General features: G+C 34.7%; 2 protein-coding genes across 3 annotated transcripts in view; both read right to left on the bottom strand.

The window, feature by feature from the left end:
- The window catches only part of LOC113521451 (uncharacterized), a 66675-nt gene extending 60750 nt beyond the window's left edge, over positions 1-5925 (bottom strand). Inside the window, exon 1 of the mRNA XM_026906982.3 lies at positions 5616-5925. The gene's annotated coding sequence lies outside the window, so the exon portion shown is untranslated. The remainder of the gene's footprint in view (positions 1-5615) is intronic.
- Positions 5926-7718: 1793 nt separating this feature from the next.
- LOC113521258 (uncharacterized) lies at positions 7719-19893 on the bottom strand. Of its 2 annotated transcripts, XM_026906746.3 has the most exons (8): positions 19659-19893; positions 18587-18766; positions 17889-17974; positions 16802-16972; positions 15534-15677; positions 11393-11533; positions 9673-9795; positions 7720-8956 (listed from the first exon to the last, which is right to left on the bottom strand). In XM_026906746.3, the coding sequence occupies exons 1-8, from the start codon at positions 19737-19739 to the stop codon at positions 8854-8856; spliced, it is 1029 nt and encodes a 342-aa protein (XP_026762547.1). In that variant the 5' UTR covers positions 19740-19893; the 3' UTR covers positions 7720-8853. The 2 variants fall into 2 exon arrangements, with proteins under 2 accessions (XP_031767360.1, XP_026762547.1); XM_031911500.2 differs by lacking the exon at positions 11393-11533 and having other exon boundaries at positions 7719-8956.
- Between the last annotated feature and the right edge of the window lie 308 nt (positions 19894-20201).

The raw sequence follows: 20201 nt of genomic DNA, 5'->3' as shown, positions 1-20201 counted from the left end.
ACACAACCGAATTGAGAACCTTCTTTTTGATGTCGGTTGAAAATTTTACTAAAAAACAACAGCCAATACGAGTATGAATGTGAAATACGTATACGTCATATTTAGCCAGAAGTAACGATCAGCAATTAGTGTTACACCATTAATGTCTCAAATTCTACAATAAAAGGTAAAGCGACCTTAATGAATGTTTAATGGAAATAAACTATGGACCCACAAATGTAATATCAAATATCTAATTTGTTAGTGACTGCGTGGGGTTCTAATTGCTTCTTAAAATTATCAATAAAATTTTCGACGATATTAAAAAGAATCGAAACGGTTTATGCATTGTAATTAATGTCACAAATTGAAAGTATATAATGAAAACTGTGCCATATACTCTAAAACTATTAGAAGGGAAAACCTCACGATGTACATAATGAAATTCTGAAACTACTGTTGATGATTTTTTTGTTAATCATCGTCATCATCGTATCAGCGATTAACTGTTCACTGCTGAACATAAGCTACATTTGACAGGCGGTTGGGAACCACAGTTAGGCTTTTGATGATGTTTCAAGAGAGACGCTGCTGCCCACCCCTCAACTATTAAGTTCGCTTAGTCGCCTCTTACGACACCCACGGGAAAGAAAGAGATGGCCTATTCAATACCGGTACATACACGGCAATTTTTTGTTAATAATACAGTGTAAAGAACACTTTTCCCTAGGAAAAACACATACTTTGTGAAATTACATATAAACAAAGGAATTGTCTTTACAAATATACTATTAACAGATGCCTATCTATAATTCTTGAGTGTAATCAGTGATACTGAAATTGCGAAAAACAAAGAAGCGATCATTTTAACTGAAGCAAGAGGAAGTACTATCTAAATTATTAGATCCATCCTGTTCTAATCTGATACTAGAGTTGAATAACTTGACTGTTTTAGGCTATTTATTTTATTATCTAATAGTTTGTACTTATGTCTAAGTAAATACCCAGCCGTGTTTAGAAATGCGAGAGCTACTTTTAAGTATCTTTACAGCACAGCATAGGTTTCAGAACCAGAGGGCCTACCATGAAATGTTTTCCGAAATTTCGGAACCGAACGAAACACAATTTTAATGTAAAAATTACATAATACTTACCGTTTAAAAACATTAAAAAATAAAAATATTGTTCCTTTGGACTTTTATGGTACAATTTATGATGAACGAAATGTTAAGCTCCACTTACTGGACCGATTTAGGTATGAACGAAAACACGAAATTGAGTCCGAAACTTCGAAATTTCATTTCATGGTAGGCCCTCTAGCCGCTGTATTCATTTATTAAAGCAATATATGATACATCAGCCGTTAACTGTCCACTACAGAATATAATTTCCCCCATAAGGGTTTTGACGCAGTTTAGCTTTTGGCCATGTTTTAAGAGGGACGCTGCTACTCATCCCTTCGCTATAAGCTCCCTTAGTTTTTTCGACACCCACAGGAAAAAGGGGTGGCTTATTCTATGCCAGGATATAATATAATATATCCTAGGGAAAAAGAGATTCTTAGTAATAATATAAAATATATCAGGTCGACCTCCACGTGGTCCCCCCTGAAAACCATAGTGCTGAATCCCAGGAATATTCGTCACGGTGGGCTAACTGATCTGCCCTTTTATTCTCACCTATCATCCCTCACTGGTGTCATGCCAGCGCATGCCATTAGTGCAAGCTGGGTTACCATTTCATTATCATCCATTAAAAAAAATCCTAGTATAGGCATTGTTAACTACCGCCTCTGTTTACGAGTATAGAGTACATAGTACGAGTTAATATTTAAATAAATTCTACTTATATTATAAATATAAAAATTTGTTTGTAACGTTTATAAAAATGTCTGAATGTTCTAAACATCCAAATATCTTGTTTGTATATTATTTACTCAATTACGCTCTAACGACTGAATGAATTTGAATGAAATTTGGTTAATGAGTAGAGTATATCCCAACTTAACAGAAAAGATATAGCTATTCACGTGTGCAAAGCCATTTCAAGACTTAATAATGAAAATAGTAACAAATGACATTAACTTTATAAGTATCTGTTAAAAGTTACTTTGAATTCTCAGTGATATTATTGATATTGTCACTATCACAAAGTACATACTTAGGTATGTACTTATTAAGATATTACTATCTCATGACTAACCTATGCTATCTACTTTAAAACAATTGTACGTACTTCAAGAAATATATTCGACCTTAAGATTATCACTTCACATACTCGACTGAAACAGTAATTTGTTTCATGTTCAGTTTTCTTTCCGGCCACCGGGTCGTATTTGTTTGTATTTATTCAACTTCCGCGGTTGCCTGACTCCACTGATGAACGATAAAATAACCAGCTGTCTATGTGCCTAATTATATAATTTGGGTACTGTTATATTTGCGTATTTCTTAGTTAAAAGTACTTAATAGATACAATTTTTCAATGTTTCTAGTAGGTATAAAGAAATTAAATTCCGAAAGAAAAACCAGCCGGTTTTGTTAGTTTTTCTGCTTCATTTACCCAGTTCAAGACAAGACATAAACAAAATAAAAATTATTATCACTCCTTTTTACTGTTATTAATTTTTGGTAGTAATATCAAATCAATAATATAATATCAACAGCAACTACCTAAATGTATTTGAAGTATCAACCCGTACTCAAGAGTCATTGGGAAAATTATTTTCTTCAAAAAAAAAGTAACGAGCGAAATTGAAACATCTCTCTAAGCATAACCACTTAGATGACTTTTCTTAGGTCATCAGGTTCATTACAATCCAACGATATAATGTAGGTGGACATAAATTTGGCGCACCCAGATGACGTGGGCAGGGCGCACTATTGTTGGACATCCAATGTTTGTGTTGTTTGTACGTATGACATCAGCCACAAGGACATACTGCAATGCACTCGTAACATTTATCTAAGTACTATTTTTATCTTAATGACCCAGCGAAATGAAATAAAAGCAATTCTTGTAATAGAAATGTCACAGTGCTATATTAAAAGTAATGTACTATCGCCTATTATACCCGATACAAAGCTTATGACACCGCAAACTTGAAGTGTGCATTGTGCGTCTTTCTATTTCCATCCGTATCGAGGTTGACTTTTGTTAAAGATACCTCATTATTATAATTCTATAGCTAGGTACGTTCTAAATAATAGTTGACTCTCGACTGTAGCTAATGTATTTGGGAAACTGTACACGAAAACTTGCAAAAAGTCTGCAAGATTTTTTTGCGAGATTACCTATTGATGAAACAGAAGCAGAACATTTCTGACATTTTTTTTTATTTTTATTCAATAGTTATTTTTTATTTTATTAATCTTTGAAACAGAAACACGGTGAAAAAATGTATAGTCATTGTCCCACGAAGTGCGAAGCAAAAACATTATTGTATGCTTCAATAAATGCAACGGCAGATGATAGTTACTTATCAAAATATTCCATTAGCTATTTTGTATTGCATCATATTTGGTTTATTTTACGTTATTTTTAAGTATCGTGGTTTATTAATTTAACTCACCTAATTCATAAAAATAAGAACGTGATTACAAACCTGACTAGGCATCAATATGTTATTAAAAAATTCTTACAACTTGCTGATGATTGTAAATCTGATAAATTTTTGGCTGAATTTTAATGAATCGAGTGATTCCTGGTGATAAACGCTAAAAAACTTATATATTTAATAACAAATCAATTTTTTTATCTTATTTGTGATGTTTCCAGTTTCTATCAGGTGGGCCGTCAGCTTGTTTGCTGTTCTAAGTTGCATAAAAAAAGCTTAATTTTGTGATGATTACGAATATTATTTTTTATATTAAATGTAATGGCAATGTTATTAATACATGCTAATAATATGTATGTACTAATTACATATGTACTTAAGAGTACTTATTTAAATTCATGTATACAAATAATTAACTATTTAATTTTACGATAAAAGACTCAATCTATGTTTAGACGAAAATAATAGTCCAAAATAAACGGCCTTGTTGCTCCACTTTCATTAATTAGTTTCCGCGATGAGACGCAAGAAACAACAGGATGTCCTACGTTTACAAGTGTCCTAGTCCGATAAACAGTATGAACGTAGAAAATGCAAGCTTCCTGCTGTCATATACCCCACTTGAGGCCTAGAAACCAACTGGCATATGACCTCACCAAATGGGATTGCCAAAACTGGGTCGCACTCAAATATTTGGGGTTACATACGAGTATTAAAGTCATTTAATAAGCTATAGAATAAATACTTATCTCTTTATATTATATACGGACAATATTATGAGCAGTCGCAGCTAAAATTTTTTCGTGACTGAAAGAAATTCACTCGGAAATATATTCAATCTTACACAAAGTTAAACTTTTTTTTATAAAAATAATGAAATATGCTCACGGTCATAATCCTAACAGGGTAGTTAGAAACATTTGTCGACTCTTACATTACTCTTGATATATCCATATAACGCTGAGCATAGTAGAACAAAATGTAGTTAGAGGCGCGTCTACCACTCCAGGTTTGTTTCCTATTATCGGAGAGTTACATAATTGAAAATTTAAATTGGTACACAATATTTTTGGTGCCGGCAAGATTCATACTAACTATTACGGTCAGGGTAGATCGAGTAGGTAACAATGAACAACAATGAACAACAAAAACAATGTAGGTGAAAATACCATACCATAAATACTTTCTGAAAATTAGCATCACTCAACCGAATAAGACCATTTTATTGCTTTACAAATTTATTGATATACTATAAATATTTACCAACTCAAATATATTTCTTTTGTACTTAGTCTTTTTCTATCTTTATCTAGGAACATGCAAATAGATATTATTTCCACAATCCAAGCGTTCCCGGAAGGAAACTCTTCTGAAACGACACAGCCCGCGATCATATGTTTCAAGAAAAGCACAGTGTATAACTAGTTTTCGCCGATATTCCTTATACCCGTTATTATTACATCACAATATCTCTGTTTATGTGCCGTGCCAAATTGTATTAATTTGAATTCTATGATGTAACTAAAATAAATAGGTGAGTATATATGTAAAGTATATAGTAGATTAAATGTACAGCGCAGTATCTAGAGACAAATTTGAATCGAACCTATGTTCCTCCACTTAGGTATACGTATTGCTCCTTTACTGCATTTAGATTCCCTACATTAAAACAGTCCAAACAGTTTCATCATCGTCAGTCTAGAATGTACTAGGAATACATTTATTACATACATATTTAGTTGCGCAGATCTAATTACTAACTGGGTAAAAAAGACAATCAGTATCCCTATTAATTTTAAATACATATATCTATGTACTCAAGCAAAGGTACATTATTTTCATAATGATGCTACAATTAAAATTAACGTCGTCACCAAAATTTATGATTTATTTGGAACGAACTAAAGCCGATCGATTGAGTAACACGCGTGACAGCACAAAATGTTTACAAGTTGTAAGAATAATATAGGAACCTATTTTATTTATAGTCGGAAATAGATCGTAGCTACCTACGTTGAGGTGTCGTCAGCACGGTGCTGCGTAATTGCAATGAAATAGGGATAAACAAGTGCATACATACGTGCACTGAGTCCGGTCGGTGAGAAGCCGGTGCGGGTGCGGACGGTGCATTCAGGATCGACCGCCCGAATCGTTCGTCGTCAGACAAACGTATCAAAAACAAGAGGGACCAAATATATGCGGCCGGCTGTTTATAAACATTGAAACAGTCGGACGGGATGCGATCAATACCGCGCCGGGCGCACTCCGAGCGGTCGGGGCCACGCCGGCCCCAACCAACCTCACCTGCCGCGCAAAATCTGCGGCGTGGGTACACAGTGCACTGGACCGAGATGCGACGAATGCAACACGCCAGGAGCGTACCGTACAGACGTACTGAGCGAGCGGCAGACGACGGCCGTGTGTGCGCCGCCCTAGCGGTTACGTCACGCGGTTTTGACAGCTGGCGCACGAGGGCCGCGACGCCGGCTAAAGCCGCGGCGCGGCGCCACCGGCTATGCGCCGCCGATCAATACGCGGCAACAAGCAGCAGCGCTATTGCACACTGTGGAGGAGCGAATAGATACGCAGCGCACGCATGCAAAAGCACTGCCCTACACCACCTAATACTAGATAGATGTTGCAGGGGCTACCCTTGTGGGGTTCAATTCACTGAACATGCCCTACATCTGGATGATGATCTACAAAATTCGTCTCACGTCAAACCTTGTACGAAGTAGACAGAGAGAACAGTCTCTTTCATAACTAATGTCATAAACATTTACTAATTAGAGTTTTAGAAATTAATTATAGAAAGATAAGCGAGCTGAAATGACAACTGGCTGGTCACATAACTCGAAGAACCGACAACCGATGGGGAAGAAGGGTTCTTGAGTTACAAGGTCCATACGGACAAACCCAGTGTAGGACGACACCCCACCACATGGAATGACGACTTTAAATGCATTGCAGGGAGTTAATGGAAGCAGGTGGCACATGGTTGAGATAATAATGACGACTAGAGTTTTAAACAATACAATAATGATAAAAACAATTATAAACTTTTAATTAATAAACTTGTAATTTAATATAAAATTCCATTCAGCTCTTCCTTATCTCGGTCCCTTTCATCATATGCATTCATCAACATATATGTTCTATGAGTTTTGCTCATACCCATAAAATTCATCATAGTCCACACCCGTCTGGTCTCCGAACGTACCTACACATGTCTATCTGTATCTATTTAAAAAAGATAAACAATTGTTCCAATGAATTCAGAAAACAAAAATAAGAATATTAATAAATTCAACAGTACTATTAGAATTATACTTACTAAGGGGATTACAGTATACCTTCAGTATACTGTAATCCCTTTAGTTCTTGTTATTAAAGTGACCTATATCTGATCAGCAAATTGAAATTACTTAGTTCTTTTCTGTATAAATAATTAATCAAAAAGTAGAAACTATTTTCATAATTAGAAAACTACCCCTTCTTTAACTTACAGAGCAACTAGTTAAACAGAGTTACGCTGCAGAACGCCTACGAAAGTTAGATAAGCAACGTTATTCATCGTATATTTTTACGCTTACTTCGTTAGGTTAGTCACGTCAAACTGTTATTGTGTATATAGGTCACTCTAGGAAGTAACAATCAGTTTGATATGATAAAACATAGTATTATAATTTATAATTTAAGGATATGATAGACACGAAATTTAAAATCAGTTAATACTTAATGTTTGCCTATTACAACTTTTATTTGCCATTTTTATAAAATATAACTTTTTTTATATTTATATTATATATTTTGGTTTGAATATCTATACGTGCTTGAGAAACCAAGTCTCTTTAATTACTTGAGCTGTATATGAAGCAGTCGATACAAAACTATCCTAATTCTGATTCGGAATTCTAACTTCGTCCACATCGCAAACGTACGTTCATCTATAAGCATGAAATAGATAAATCCGTACAGTAGTTTATAATATATATAATAGCCTCACATACATATGTTTGAAAATATGATGTGTTAAAACAACAAATTATGATAACGTTAAAGTAATACTGATCTGCAAAATATCCAACAAAGTGAAGCTGATATACAAAATATTAAGATATTCCAAAATTCGGTACAAAAATGGGACTATGTAATTAAAATAAAAACCCAATCAAGTAGCCATTGTTTTATTATGTAACAACGTCGTACTTGCAGTTTTTATATACAAAGAAACACATGGGCTCGAATCGTAAATCTAATTTTTTTATTACAAAACCAACAACTGCCAAGTCTACTGAGTTGGCAGTAAATTATTGCATTAATAAATCAATATTTTCAAAACGTGTGTATAATACTGATCTGGCTATTGGAAGAACAAGTGAACAGAACAGTACAAGTACAGTTTTGATCTATTGCACTGTTCAAATGCATATATACTTCGAACAGTTCAGTTATTCGCATAACGCATTTTGTTCGAGAAGGTAGAATTGAACCGTTTTTTGCAGTGTTACACACGCACAGTTGTATACACGCAGTGTATAAAGTTTTTGCAAGCTAAACGAAAATATCTGCAGATAAACACTGGCTTTCTATAGGTATAACAAAGTCATCAAAATAATAAATAATAAAGGTATAAAATAGTAATCTATTAAGTTATTATTACAGCAGCCTCAACAAAGGTGATCTAACACTTGGTCATGAAACTGTAACCTTAATCTATAACATGGCAATATATCAGAATCTAACGGCGAGTCCCCAGACACGTGTGAAGATCTTTGCAAATATGCGGAAATACTGTATGGGTGAATTTGTAAATGTTTGCACAAGTTTCCCGTATTTGCATAAATATTGCGTATTTCTGATCACTGTATCGGTTTTTTGGCGTACACCAAAGGACGCAAAAGTGTGTACTTATTTGCATATACATAACTAGAAAGTATGATATTGCGAAGAGGATTTTGAACAATTTTTCTAAAAATATTTGTGGAAACATATCTGTACCCATGTCTGGGATCACGCTAATCGACATCAAAAACAATGTATAATGTAAGCAAGCTTTACACACTGATGATTAAAGAAAGGAGATGTATTCACTGTGAAATTTTAAAACGACCAGCCCACGTATTTCAAAGGAATCTAAAGAGAGAAAATATAATATGAAAATAGTGGAACCATTTCCGACAGTTACAATTAAAATAGCCACGACTGTAGATCTATACAACATCCCATGTTGGATTAGGTTTTATAGGCATTGTAAGGATAAAACTCGCCAGCTAGTTAGGATAAGGACGGCCGAGCCGTTTGGTTATATTTTTGGTTCAGTACACCTTCAGTTGATTCTTGTCGTCGAAACCGGCCGAGTGGCCAGCGTTGCGAACTATAAACGAGTTGCCGTCAAAATGCATCCGCCTCTCGCCGCGTCTGGAGACAACGGACGTGGTTACAATTAACTTGACATTTGAATTGGTATTTGTGCTAATTAAAGTTAATCAATGGTACGCAAGCCGTATGCGCACACAATATCTGTGCACACGTGTATCGATAGCTCGATGCAAATACAGACTTACGTCACAGAACAGCTACATATCCAGATACACCATTTCCGATATTGATGCAGATTTTCAAAGTTTACCATAAAACTAAAATTAATTTAAAAATATACATCTAATATATATCTTTATATAAATATAAAGATATACATCAGATGTAAAATTTGAAATAATCTTAAGTAATTAGAAAGTACTAAAGCAAAAAATTACAGAATATGTTTAGGTACATCACTAAAAATAGTAGTTATGACATTTTCAATTGCTAAAGTAGAAACTAGAAGCTATAAGCAAATTTGGAATCTGTGCATAATCTCATCTACCATTAACTGCCCACTGCTGAACATAGGACTGTGTATCTTTGCATGAAACCAACATATAGATTCACTGTAACCTTACAATATTTATACTGTAAGGTTACAGTATTAAAATCCTTGTAAATCTGAGCAAAGTCCTAAAATGGACTAAAAGGTATCAAGTACAAGCATAATTAGATAGCATCTACACGTTCTTCTGGGTACTCTATTATAATGAGGATGTTTTTTGTATACTAATTGTAAATATTGTTATTGCAGATCAAAGAAATATTACCGAACAAATAGATGCTGCGTCTGTCCCAATGAAGCGGTGCAATGCAAGAACGGACTAGTGATGGACGCGGATCCGTTGCTTGGACTTGTGCGCAACTGATACTTATGGCTGCAGCGGTGGATCCTGTCAGAAAGCAAACATTAATAATAAATTATTTCAATTGTATCTGTTTTAAATACGATATTACACACATAATTATTCTAGCTGAAACCTGCAATATTTCACACGTTAAGTGTGAGTACTATCCAATACTAAAAGTTTTATTAAGTATGATATTCTATTTCTGAAAAAAGTAATTCTGTTTATTATAGAGGTTTACAAAAATGGTCTAGATTGAAAACCGAATAGAGACAAAGAATAGGTAAGGTAAAAAAATCAATATTGTCTAAAGGCAGGACCACAAAATTGACAGCCTATAGAAATGAATTCAATGAACATGTATCAAGTGATGAGACGAGACAGGATTCTGATAACGTAGGCACATATTAATATCCAATGGATATATAATATGTAAATATATGACCTTTCTATATACTAAGAAATCAGAAATACATTTTACTACATTGAAGATGTAATAGTTTTAGTAACAGATCAAAGCTATACATCATCATCTCATCTCAACCATTATTTGTCTACTGCTGAATATAGGCCTCCCCTATAGACTGCCATAAGGAACGATCCTGAGCCACCTGCATCTACTGACTAACTTAAATAAGTCGTATTTGAGATAGCCACTCCATTAAGTGGGGGGTCGTTCTACATTATCTTTAATGTACGAGGTCGCCACTGAGGAACAACTATCCTCCCTTTCTATACATTATATACTTTAAAATTTTATTGCATTTTTGTTATACTATTAATAATGAAGTTCTTCCCAAATTCTTTAGATATTTAGATAAGCTACCTACCTGGAAGTTTTAAGTAGTTTAGTAGAGCCAAAATCGGTAAGGAAATGTAGTGCGATGCCCTGTTGAGATAATGTAAATACCTATTTTGTTGGTAGCTTAATCCTAAATCCATACTATTTGCTTCATCATCATATCAACCGTTAACTATCCGCTGCTGAACCTTTGCTAAACTAGTTGCCACGCTTGACAAGTGAGGTAGTAACTTTAGTTAGGCTTTTAGTGATGTTTTAAGAGGGACGCTGCTGCCCATCCCTCGACCATTAAGTTCCCTTAGTCGTCTTTTACGACATCCAAGGAAAAGGAAAGGGTGATCTATTTTATGCAGAGACCACACGGACTACCTACTTCTACATGGACAATACTGTTAAACACACAGACGTGATGCAGGTATTAGTTATATATGTATTTACTCCTTTATCTATGGAACACCAAAAAGACATACGCTTACAAAATTGTTCGCGATTGCAATCTAGCAACAAAATGATGCTGTAAAACCTAAGACTACTCTTAAAATGGTTTTATCTCGCTCATATAAAAACAACTTTTCACACAGTTTAGTTTAGGGGTGTACATAGGATAACTTTTGAGGGTAAATGAAGGTAGGGGAACTGCCATTAATTCGTGACTACTGATCAATTTCAACATTCGACTAAACACAATCAAACTTAATTAAACATAACTTACTGATTTTATGCTTACTGACTTAATCCACTAAGGGTTCCGTTTTTCTTAAAAATTGAAGCAATTTAGGCTAAAAAGGGAAATATGTAGGTGTTGTAATAATTTTATTAGTATTAAATAATAAATCCCACCTAACCAGACCATCGGCGGTCTGACTGACGCGCACATTGTTGATGATCCAGTTGTCGATCCCGTCATCAGTGAGCCAATACTGAGCAGCTTGTAGCAGTGATAGCGCCTCGTTCACATACGACGGTCCGTGCCTGGACTCGCTGTGGTGCAACATCAACGTTATCAATTTACCAAATACGTGCAATTTGAAGTTATTGTAATAATTTCCGATATAATTTTATGCAACTACTTATATTACAAAGTAAATTAGCTTTAATCGGCACGTAGTTAAGAACTCATGAAACTTAATTAAATGCCGATATCACCAGTTTGAAATTCAATTGTTCCAAATTAATTTTGTAATAATAATACAATTTGAAATACTTTTAACATTTCTTAATTTTATACATATCATCTCTTTGCCATTATTTCAAATCTATTGGAACTTCTAGAGTCGGAATATTGTTTTTTCTCTTCCAGTCATTATATTGTATTTACAACCATCTCAGTATTCACTTTATTTCTGACCAAATCATTTTTCCTATAGTCCATCCATTCGTCATTAGATCTCACTCTCTTTATGCCTTCATACTTTTCTTTATCCCCGCGCATCATATCCGTTCACTGACGCCACTTTCCGAGTTCCTTCATTATATTACGTTAATGAGTGCAGTACAGTAAGAAAATTGTTGTTCAATTGAGTACTAAACGGATCAGGTTTGTCGCTCCCACCCTCTCTATCTTAATGTAAAGAAATAAATAAATATATATATATATATATATATATATATATATATATATATATATATATATATATATTCAAAATATTTATATAATGTAATGTGAAAAAAAAATATGAATGTTCGCCAATTCAGCAAACACAACAGTTATGGACAACGTCGCTACGTTCAATCTAGGTCAAAATCGTGCATCGGTCCCAGTCAAAACATCGCAACAAATTCTACTATTATCATAATTTTAAACATATAAAGAAGGTGTCAACGGCCCTGCTTGTAGAAAAATGTAGGACAGCCGTCGGAAAACTAGACTCGGTACAGATTAAGTTCAATTTTTGTGCTGTTCATTCATCAAACCGCATGACTATCGTCTCAAACAGTGGTTATCAATTTTTGGTGGGTACAGGGGCAAACATTTCAGTCTTAACTAAACCAGCACTATATAAAAGATTCGCTAGCAAATTTAAATATTCACTGTCAACGGTAAAGTACCCTAACATTACTTTTAAATTTAGGGCATCTATAGGGACATCTGTAGGACATACGAGGTTTGTCCGGAAAGTACGTATAAAAGTTTTTTAAAAATTTTATTTTACAATTATTCAGGTAAATCAATTTTATCCCCTTCAAAGTACTCCCCCTGTGACATAATGCACTTGTGCCAACGCCGTTTCCACTGTGAGAAGGCTCCTTGAAAGTCCTCTGGTTGTAGGTTTCTCAGCTGCCCCGTCGTAGCTTTTTTTATCTCATTTATGTCCCCCAAATGCCGCCCCCGAAGTACCAATTTGGTTTTTGGGAACAAGAAGAAGTCACACGGGGCCAAATCCGGCGAATAGGGGGGGTGTTCGGTCACCGTAATGGAATTTTTACTCAAAAACTCACGGACAACAAGAGAGGTGTGGGCAGGGGCATTGTCGTGGTGAAGAATCCAACGCCCCTCTCGCGCCAATTCTGGACGAACTCGTGCCACACGAGCTTTGAGGCGTCTGAGCACATCGACGTAGAATTTTCCATCAACTGTCTGGCCTGGAGGGACGAATTCTTGATGGACAATCCCCCGAACATCGAAAAAAACAATCAACATTGTCTTGACATTTGAGCGGGATTTTCTTGATTTTTTTGTTCGTGGTTCCCCGGATGTCTTATCGAATTATCATGCCAATCAGGCTTGCAACACTTTTTCCACTTTTGCCTTAAGCCGCTAGTTTTCGCTCCCCAAACAAGGTTTGATTCCTCCATAAAATATTTCGTAAATGTGTTTCTAATTATGAGTTCTTGGCTTCAAAATCAAGAATTTAGAATAAAGACTGTATATCTGAATCGTTTATTTTTCTGTAGATAGAATTTAAATTGTTCAACGGGCAATAAATGGGGGAAAAGGGATTGTTAGTAATGGAGACTCAGAATCCTATTGCTAGCAATATACCCAACCAGGTCGACCTCCTCGCGGTTCCCCCTGGAAACTATCATGGTTAATTCCCGATGAATTCATCATGATGGGCTAACAGGCCTGTTTTCATTCTCATCTATCATCTTCACTAGTGCTCCGCCAGCGTATCCCGTTAGCGCAGGCGGGGTTACCATACCATTTTCACCCATCAAAAAAAAAAAAAATTAAATATATCATTAAGTATGTCACTTGTTCGAGCACCTAATTCCAACTACAGAATATACTTCGATATTTTCTCTTAAGTTTTCGTACATATTTGTTACAACAATTCAGAAAAAAGATTATTATATTATTATATTTAATCAAGGTCAAGAATGAATATAAATATATATTCATTCTTGACAATACGATATAAACATGTATCGTGAGTCATGCCTACAATGTCAACAATAAAAAGTGCATAAACACAATTTCGCTGCTTGAAATTTATTAGCGAATATTTTACTCGTGTTCGTATTTTTATTTGTCTGCGAAGGTGTTTTACACATATCAATATTGATATTGTAGAACCATTTACATAGATCAAGATATATTTAATTATTCATATTTAATCACTTATCTGTCATTTTGGATGTCTAGACTAGTCTCACCCAGTGTTTTTTTTTTAATGTGTGGAATAAAAATGGAATGGAAATTCCGCCTACGCTACCGGTATTCTCCGGTAGAATACCAGTGATAGATGATAGTTGAGGATGAAGGCATGTCAGTCGGACCATCGTAAAGAATTCGATAAGAATTAACCACGATGATTCCAGGGTTTTCACGTGGATGTCAATCTGACAAGGTATATTGCTAGCAATGGGGTTGTTAGAACCCGTTACTAATAAACCCTTTTCCCCCCATTGCCCAGTGGTGATGTAGTTTGGACTGGATGATCAGTACCAAAGATAATCTAAGTCTGAAGACGACTCCTAGCATTGACGGGAATAGAAAAAAAACGTACCACATCATATTGAATTGAAAGCCAAAACGATGGAAACATGGTACATGGTACATCGTAGGAAAGATGGTACTAGAATTAATACGACAAATTATACAAAAGAGTTACCATCAGTTCTTTTGAGATTACGCTCCATTTATCAAAAAAACATTGGTTGCTGCACCACAGAACACATTTATATAACGACTATCAAGTTACCACCAATTTTTTTTACGATGTGCCAAATGTCACGTATGCTGATTTTGTACAACTAAAGACTTATCTTTCCTATTAATAATAATTAGTTGACTTTATTCGTCAGATATCAATTCAGAACGTTTTCGTTCATCCTCAGCTGAAGAAAGACTCCTGAGCTGCGATAGATTACATTCTAGTTTAATACTTCCATATTTAGAACTATTTCTGGTTATCAAACGTAAAGGGAAAGTTTATACAATCATGATAAAGAAATAAACGTATCAATAGATCAACTCAAACCAGCATTTGTGTTCCGCGACAAAGAAATTACACGTAGAACAACAATGTCACTCATTAGCATATGATAGTCGATCACCTTACTGTGTATTTTCATGTGATTTTTATCTTTTTTTTTCAAAGAGGGCGTATCTATAGAGTCCTATATTAATGTGTGCAGTTCAATAAGAAAATTGTTTTCAAGAAGTTTAATAATTTCTAACTTAGTATTGCACGTACTGCATTAGTGTATCGCCATAACATCTATCTTAATTTCCTTTGTTTGTTACTTAATATATAAGTTAATATTATCTTGTATTAATAGTCAATTGTTAAGACAATTTTTAATTAGTAAAAATTACATCACTACCAACCCCGTCGTATCAATTCATCCCGCAGCATACTCATTCTGAACTTCATCTTTCTTATTACACCATATCTCTATCTAAGCATTGACAAAATGAAATCAATAACACACTTATCTGTCAGATGGTAGGAATCAATAACGGTTAAAAAATACTAAAAGTGTCTATTGTTGTATATGAAAAACAAGAATAGCTGAAAGCAATATATGTACACACTTATAAAATACGTTGAGGGTGAAATCCTGGCTCATGTCGAGGAAAGTATCGGTGGTGGTACGTGTTCCAGCTGCATCCACCAAGTACACGAGCGCACACTGCTCTGCCGTGAACGACACGCCTTTATACCACATCTTCGCGTACCTGCACAAATAATTATCCATTTACTAAATATACGCAGAAGCAAATGTAACTGCGGGGCTAAGGGATTGTAAGTAATGGGGAGGTTAGTCCCCATCGGTATCAATATACCTTATCAGGTCGACCTCCACGCGGTTCCCCCTGGAAACCATCGTGACTAATTTATTGTTGAATTCGTCACGATGGGCTAACTGACCTGCCTTTTCATCCTCACCAATCATCTCTCACTGGTGCCTCGCTAGTGTATACCGATAGCGCAGGCGGGGTAACCATTTCATTATCATCCATCAAAAAAATATATAATTTCGAACTTGCATCAATATTTTTACTGCTCTAATTCGCTGCTATACTTATACCTACTTTTAGCAAGCAAAGGTACATTTATATATGACTTGTAAACGCAACACCTCTAACGTTACTGAAATGCCCTACCAGTAACTGCTTGTCATCAGTTGGGGCATATGCATGATTTTTGCTATAATTGTACAATAAATTGTATTATCGTTGATACTGCTTACATTAACAAAATATTATTCAAACAAAACTTTCTCTTAATTTTTGTATCAGTTACTATGATTCATTGATTCATAATTGCATTTACACATTTGCTGGAAGTGGCCACCTTGGTAGATGACAAAGTTTATAAAATTACACTTTCTTAGATGCTTTACAAGGTTTATTGATAACAATTGTGACGAAATTTACACTCTCATAATTTTATTTTCGTTATTAATCAATAAGACAAATGTCTCTAATTCAGTTACTGGTTAATAAATAGAGCATCAAAAAAAGAAGACAATCTACTTATGTCTGCACGCATCTTAGTCCTCAGGTATGATATGGTATTGCTCATGTAGCTAGTTAATTCAGGTAGACACTGTCAACTTGTTTGCTGCTCTCAGTTAATAAAAATTTCTGAGTAAAAAAATATATCTAACAAATTCAAATATCAACAATGTTTTCGTAAAGAGCTCTATCAATAAAACCAGAATACAAATAACATTCAAAGTCGAACTTCAATAGCCATTCAGCCGAATTTCGCCGACCATAGTACAAAAAGGACACAATCAGATCTCCCAATGATTCACAACAACACAATTTTATGTAAAAATATAAAGCGTACGAACTTATTGTTGCCCTGCTGGTGGCGGGCCTGTATCTCGACGCGTGAGCCATAGTGGTACACCCGTCCGTTGGGATGGATGAGGGCGGCTGCGGCGCCCGACCGGGATAACGCCAGTATTATATTGTTCTTAGCGTTGGTGACGCGAACCGCCCCGTCGATGGTCATATCCACCCTGAACAAGTATATACAAGGATCCAGTTCACCAGAGAGAGGAGAGAATTTGAACAAAAGCCGTCTGTATTGGACTATCTCTTTGCTACGAAACCCTTATACGACTAAATTTGTTTTTGGATTTTATACACAACCTACTCGTACACAGATACATGTTTGTACAAAGTCCAATACTTTCATTCATAAAACCTTCAAACATATAATACAATTATTGTTATTGTTTTCAAAAAAATACTTCACAGATTACATGTTCGCCAGTATATATGATGCCTTTATGAAAAAGAGGGTGAGAAAAACAAATAGAGCTTATTTGTGTTCGCGTTCTGTCATTTGGATAACAAGCTTCTATACAAGTTGACCCAAATACTAAAATTATCCTCTTTCGAAATTTGTCAACGTCCAGTTGCTTTTACGTGAATAGTGTATAGATATATTATTCTATTATTACAATTTTTAAGAACCAATCTATGCGTTAATCTTGTTTACATACAGTTTGTGAAATGGGTTATCAGATAACAGGTTATAATTCCGTTGTTAACTTTTGCAAGTATAAGGCTTTTTAATGAAACTTACTTTAAATTAAAGATAAATAAAAATGTAAGTTCTTAAATCTTTTATCATGAAAAAGGTTTTTACCTGTGCATGTCAGCAGCGAGATCTTAACCTATATGGAAAAATAGCATTCACTATTTACAAACGCGTATATGTCGGTCATATAGCCTCCTGAACAAGCTTGAAGAAGTTCTACAGTTACTTAGAATATAAATTCACTGGAAAAAAGTTTTTGCAAATTCCACTGAGACAAGAGCGAACAAAAGCTAGGCATTTCCTCGTCTATTGTCCTTGTAGTGTGTAGTTTACATAGAATAAAAGTCGGTATAAGTGTTGATTAAAAATTAAAATGCGATATGTCTCACTTCACTCTATCCCTCAGTCTAAGACAGACAGTGCCATGTGGAGTCACAGAGGCATTATACCCAGCGCCGCCGACAACATCTGTCACCTAAAACAATAATATATAATAATTATTGTTATTATTGACATTAGTACTGAAAATTAACATCCTTTGAGCGTTCTACTAATGAAATAAAACTAAACTTTTTTCCAATAAACATGAATTGAAAAAAGATAAGAAATTAAGGTAAAGTAAATCTTTAACACCGAATTGGCTCTTTTAGACTGAGGAAGACTCAGGAGACAAGAAATTCTTCGAGAAAATGTTAATGTTTCGGTTTTACAGGAACACCTAGATGGTCTTTTATAGCATAGAAAGCTCAAAAAATAAGGTAAAATTCTATTATTCATTTTCACCTAACATCATACCTCCAGGTCGTACCCCTACCTATCTAATAATAATTTCTTTATATGGCAGTAGCAACCCGCCACAGCTTTACACATTTGTTTAAATAAAATATAGCCCATGTTACTCGCAGATAATGTAGCTTTCAATAAATAAAAAAAATTAAAATCGGTTCAGAATTTTGGTAAGTTTATCTATTACAGACAAAAAGTAAAATCTTTAATAATATTACTTATTACCTTTAAAGAAAACAAAAGTGTCTCGACCTTACAAACCCATAACTACCTATTCCCAACACGTGCATATGCTACTTACTTCTAATTCTCGCCAAGTATCAGCATGGTAAATATCATCTCCAGGGTAGAAGGGTGCTTTGCGTTGCAGCGGTGCACGCCAAGGTGGTTGCCAGCCTGCAGCGCCAACCAATTCCGCCTGACCTAATCCACCTTCCAGAAACTTGCTGTAATCTTGGAAAGCAGACAAATTCGACTCCTCCTGTAAATCAAATACACAAAACTCATCTTCCAGTCCCGTGACAATTCCGGGAAATCCTTTCCTACTTCTTTTTTAATGGATGATAATGGAATGTTAAGCCCGCCTGTGCTAACGGTATACACTGGCGAGGCACCTAAGATGAATGATAGGTGAGAATAAAAAGGCAGGTCAGTTAGCCCATCATAATGAATACGACCTGACAAGATATATACCCTGTCAGGTCCCATAGCTAGCAATATTGCTAGCACTGGTAGTCCGCATTACTAACAATCCCCCCCTCCTCCCAATTCTTTTTAGTTGCTTTCTATATATCAAATATTGTGTATAGTAATGTCGGTTGTATGCTAATTAATTTATGTTATTTAAACTCCATGGGGATTATTAAAAAGTTATTTCAGTCAACAGAAATATTAGAAATGTTTGTTGCTGATAACTGTGTGTAATCGTTGCTGATAATTTCATAAACAGTGTGTAAAATAGAATTACAAATAAATTTGAATTAAGCAACAGTAACCGACTTCAAAATGTAGTTACAATCCTATGTGCTAAGTCCTTTGAAGAAAGATTACATAATCGACCGTAGCACACCACGATATCATACTATTTTAAAGTCAAGGTGATATCATCGCAAAAAAAATAATAGCATTTCCATATAACTACAACCTAACGCTTCCTTATTACATCGTAATAAAACAAAAACGCCTAGACAAATATCAAATCCTGAATTTTACCAATAAAAAATAAAAACAGATCTGCTATAATTGAAAGCCCTTTTCATGAGAATTTAGTCTATCCATAAATTTTATGTTCATGTAATTCCTCATCGCCAATAATTAATATACCAGAAATCTTTTTTATTCATTGATTTGATCAATAATGGACCCAAAGTTACCTGATTATAGGAATGCGCAGTGTAGACACTCCTTGGACGGACAGGCATCGGTACATCTTTTCGAAAGTCTGCATTAGCCATTTCAACACTTCTCTAACTTAAAACTGTTAAGGTTAAATCACAATTTAAAAAAAATACATGAACAACAGTGACTAGCAGCACTGAAAAATGCTACATAATATAAATCATAATTCACGGAATCCACGGCTAAAAGTAAGGTCAAATCATTAGTCGTTTATTTAGTTCGATATTCAAATTTTTTTTTTCTTCTATTTGGCGATGCATTCGTCTTAATATTTGCTTATATTTATTATAAAGGTTTGTTATAATTTAATTATAAGTAAATTTGATATTAGTAATTTATAAAATAGTTTGTGTCTCCATTAGGCACACCATAGTAAATGTATAGTAATGTATGGTACTTTAATGCTTGTGTCTAATATAGACACAAGCATTAAAGTATAACGTACTATGGACATACATAGTAAAATCGAACAAATTCTGTCAAAAAGTTAATATATCTATCCGTATAAATTTGTGCTT

The sequence above is a fragment of the Galleria mellonella genome, unplaced genomic scaffold (assembly GCF_026898425.1).
Source record: "Galleria mellonella isolate WM207_F2 unplaced genomic scaffold, CSIRO_AGI_GalMel_v1 utg33, whole genome shotgun sequence".
NCBI classification, from domain to species: Eukaryota; Metazoa; Arthropoda; class Insecta; order Lepidoptera; family Pyralidae; genus Galleria; species Galleria mellonella.
The sequence above is the reverse complement of the archived record's forward strand: the minus strand, read 5'-3'. Positions and strand labels throughout refer to the sequence as shown.

Bases quoted from the DNA above. Each gene is read 5' to 3' on its own strand.
- LOC113521258 (XM_026906746.3), bottom strand. From the start codon at position 19,739: ATGGCTAATGCAGACTTTCGAAAAGATGTACCGATGCCTGTCCGTCCA. The intron at 17,975-18,586 runs GTAAGTAGCATA...TTATTGTTTTAG, and splicing joins ATACTTGGCGAGAATTAGAA to GTGACAGATGTTGTCGGCGG. The intron at 15,678-16,801 runs GTTCGTACGCTT...TTATTTGTGCAG, and splicing joins CACCAGCAGGGCAACAATAA to GTACGCGAAGATGTGGTATA.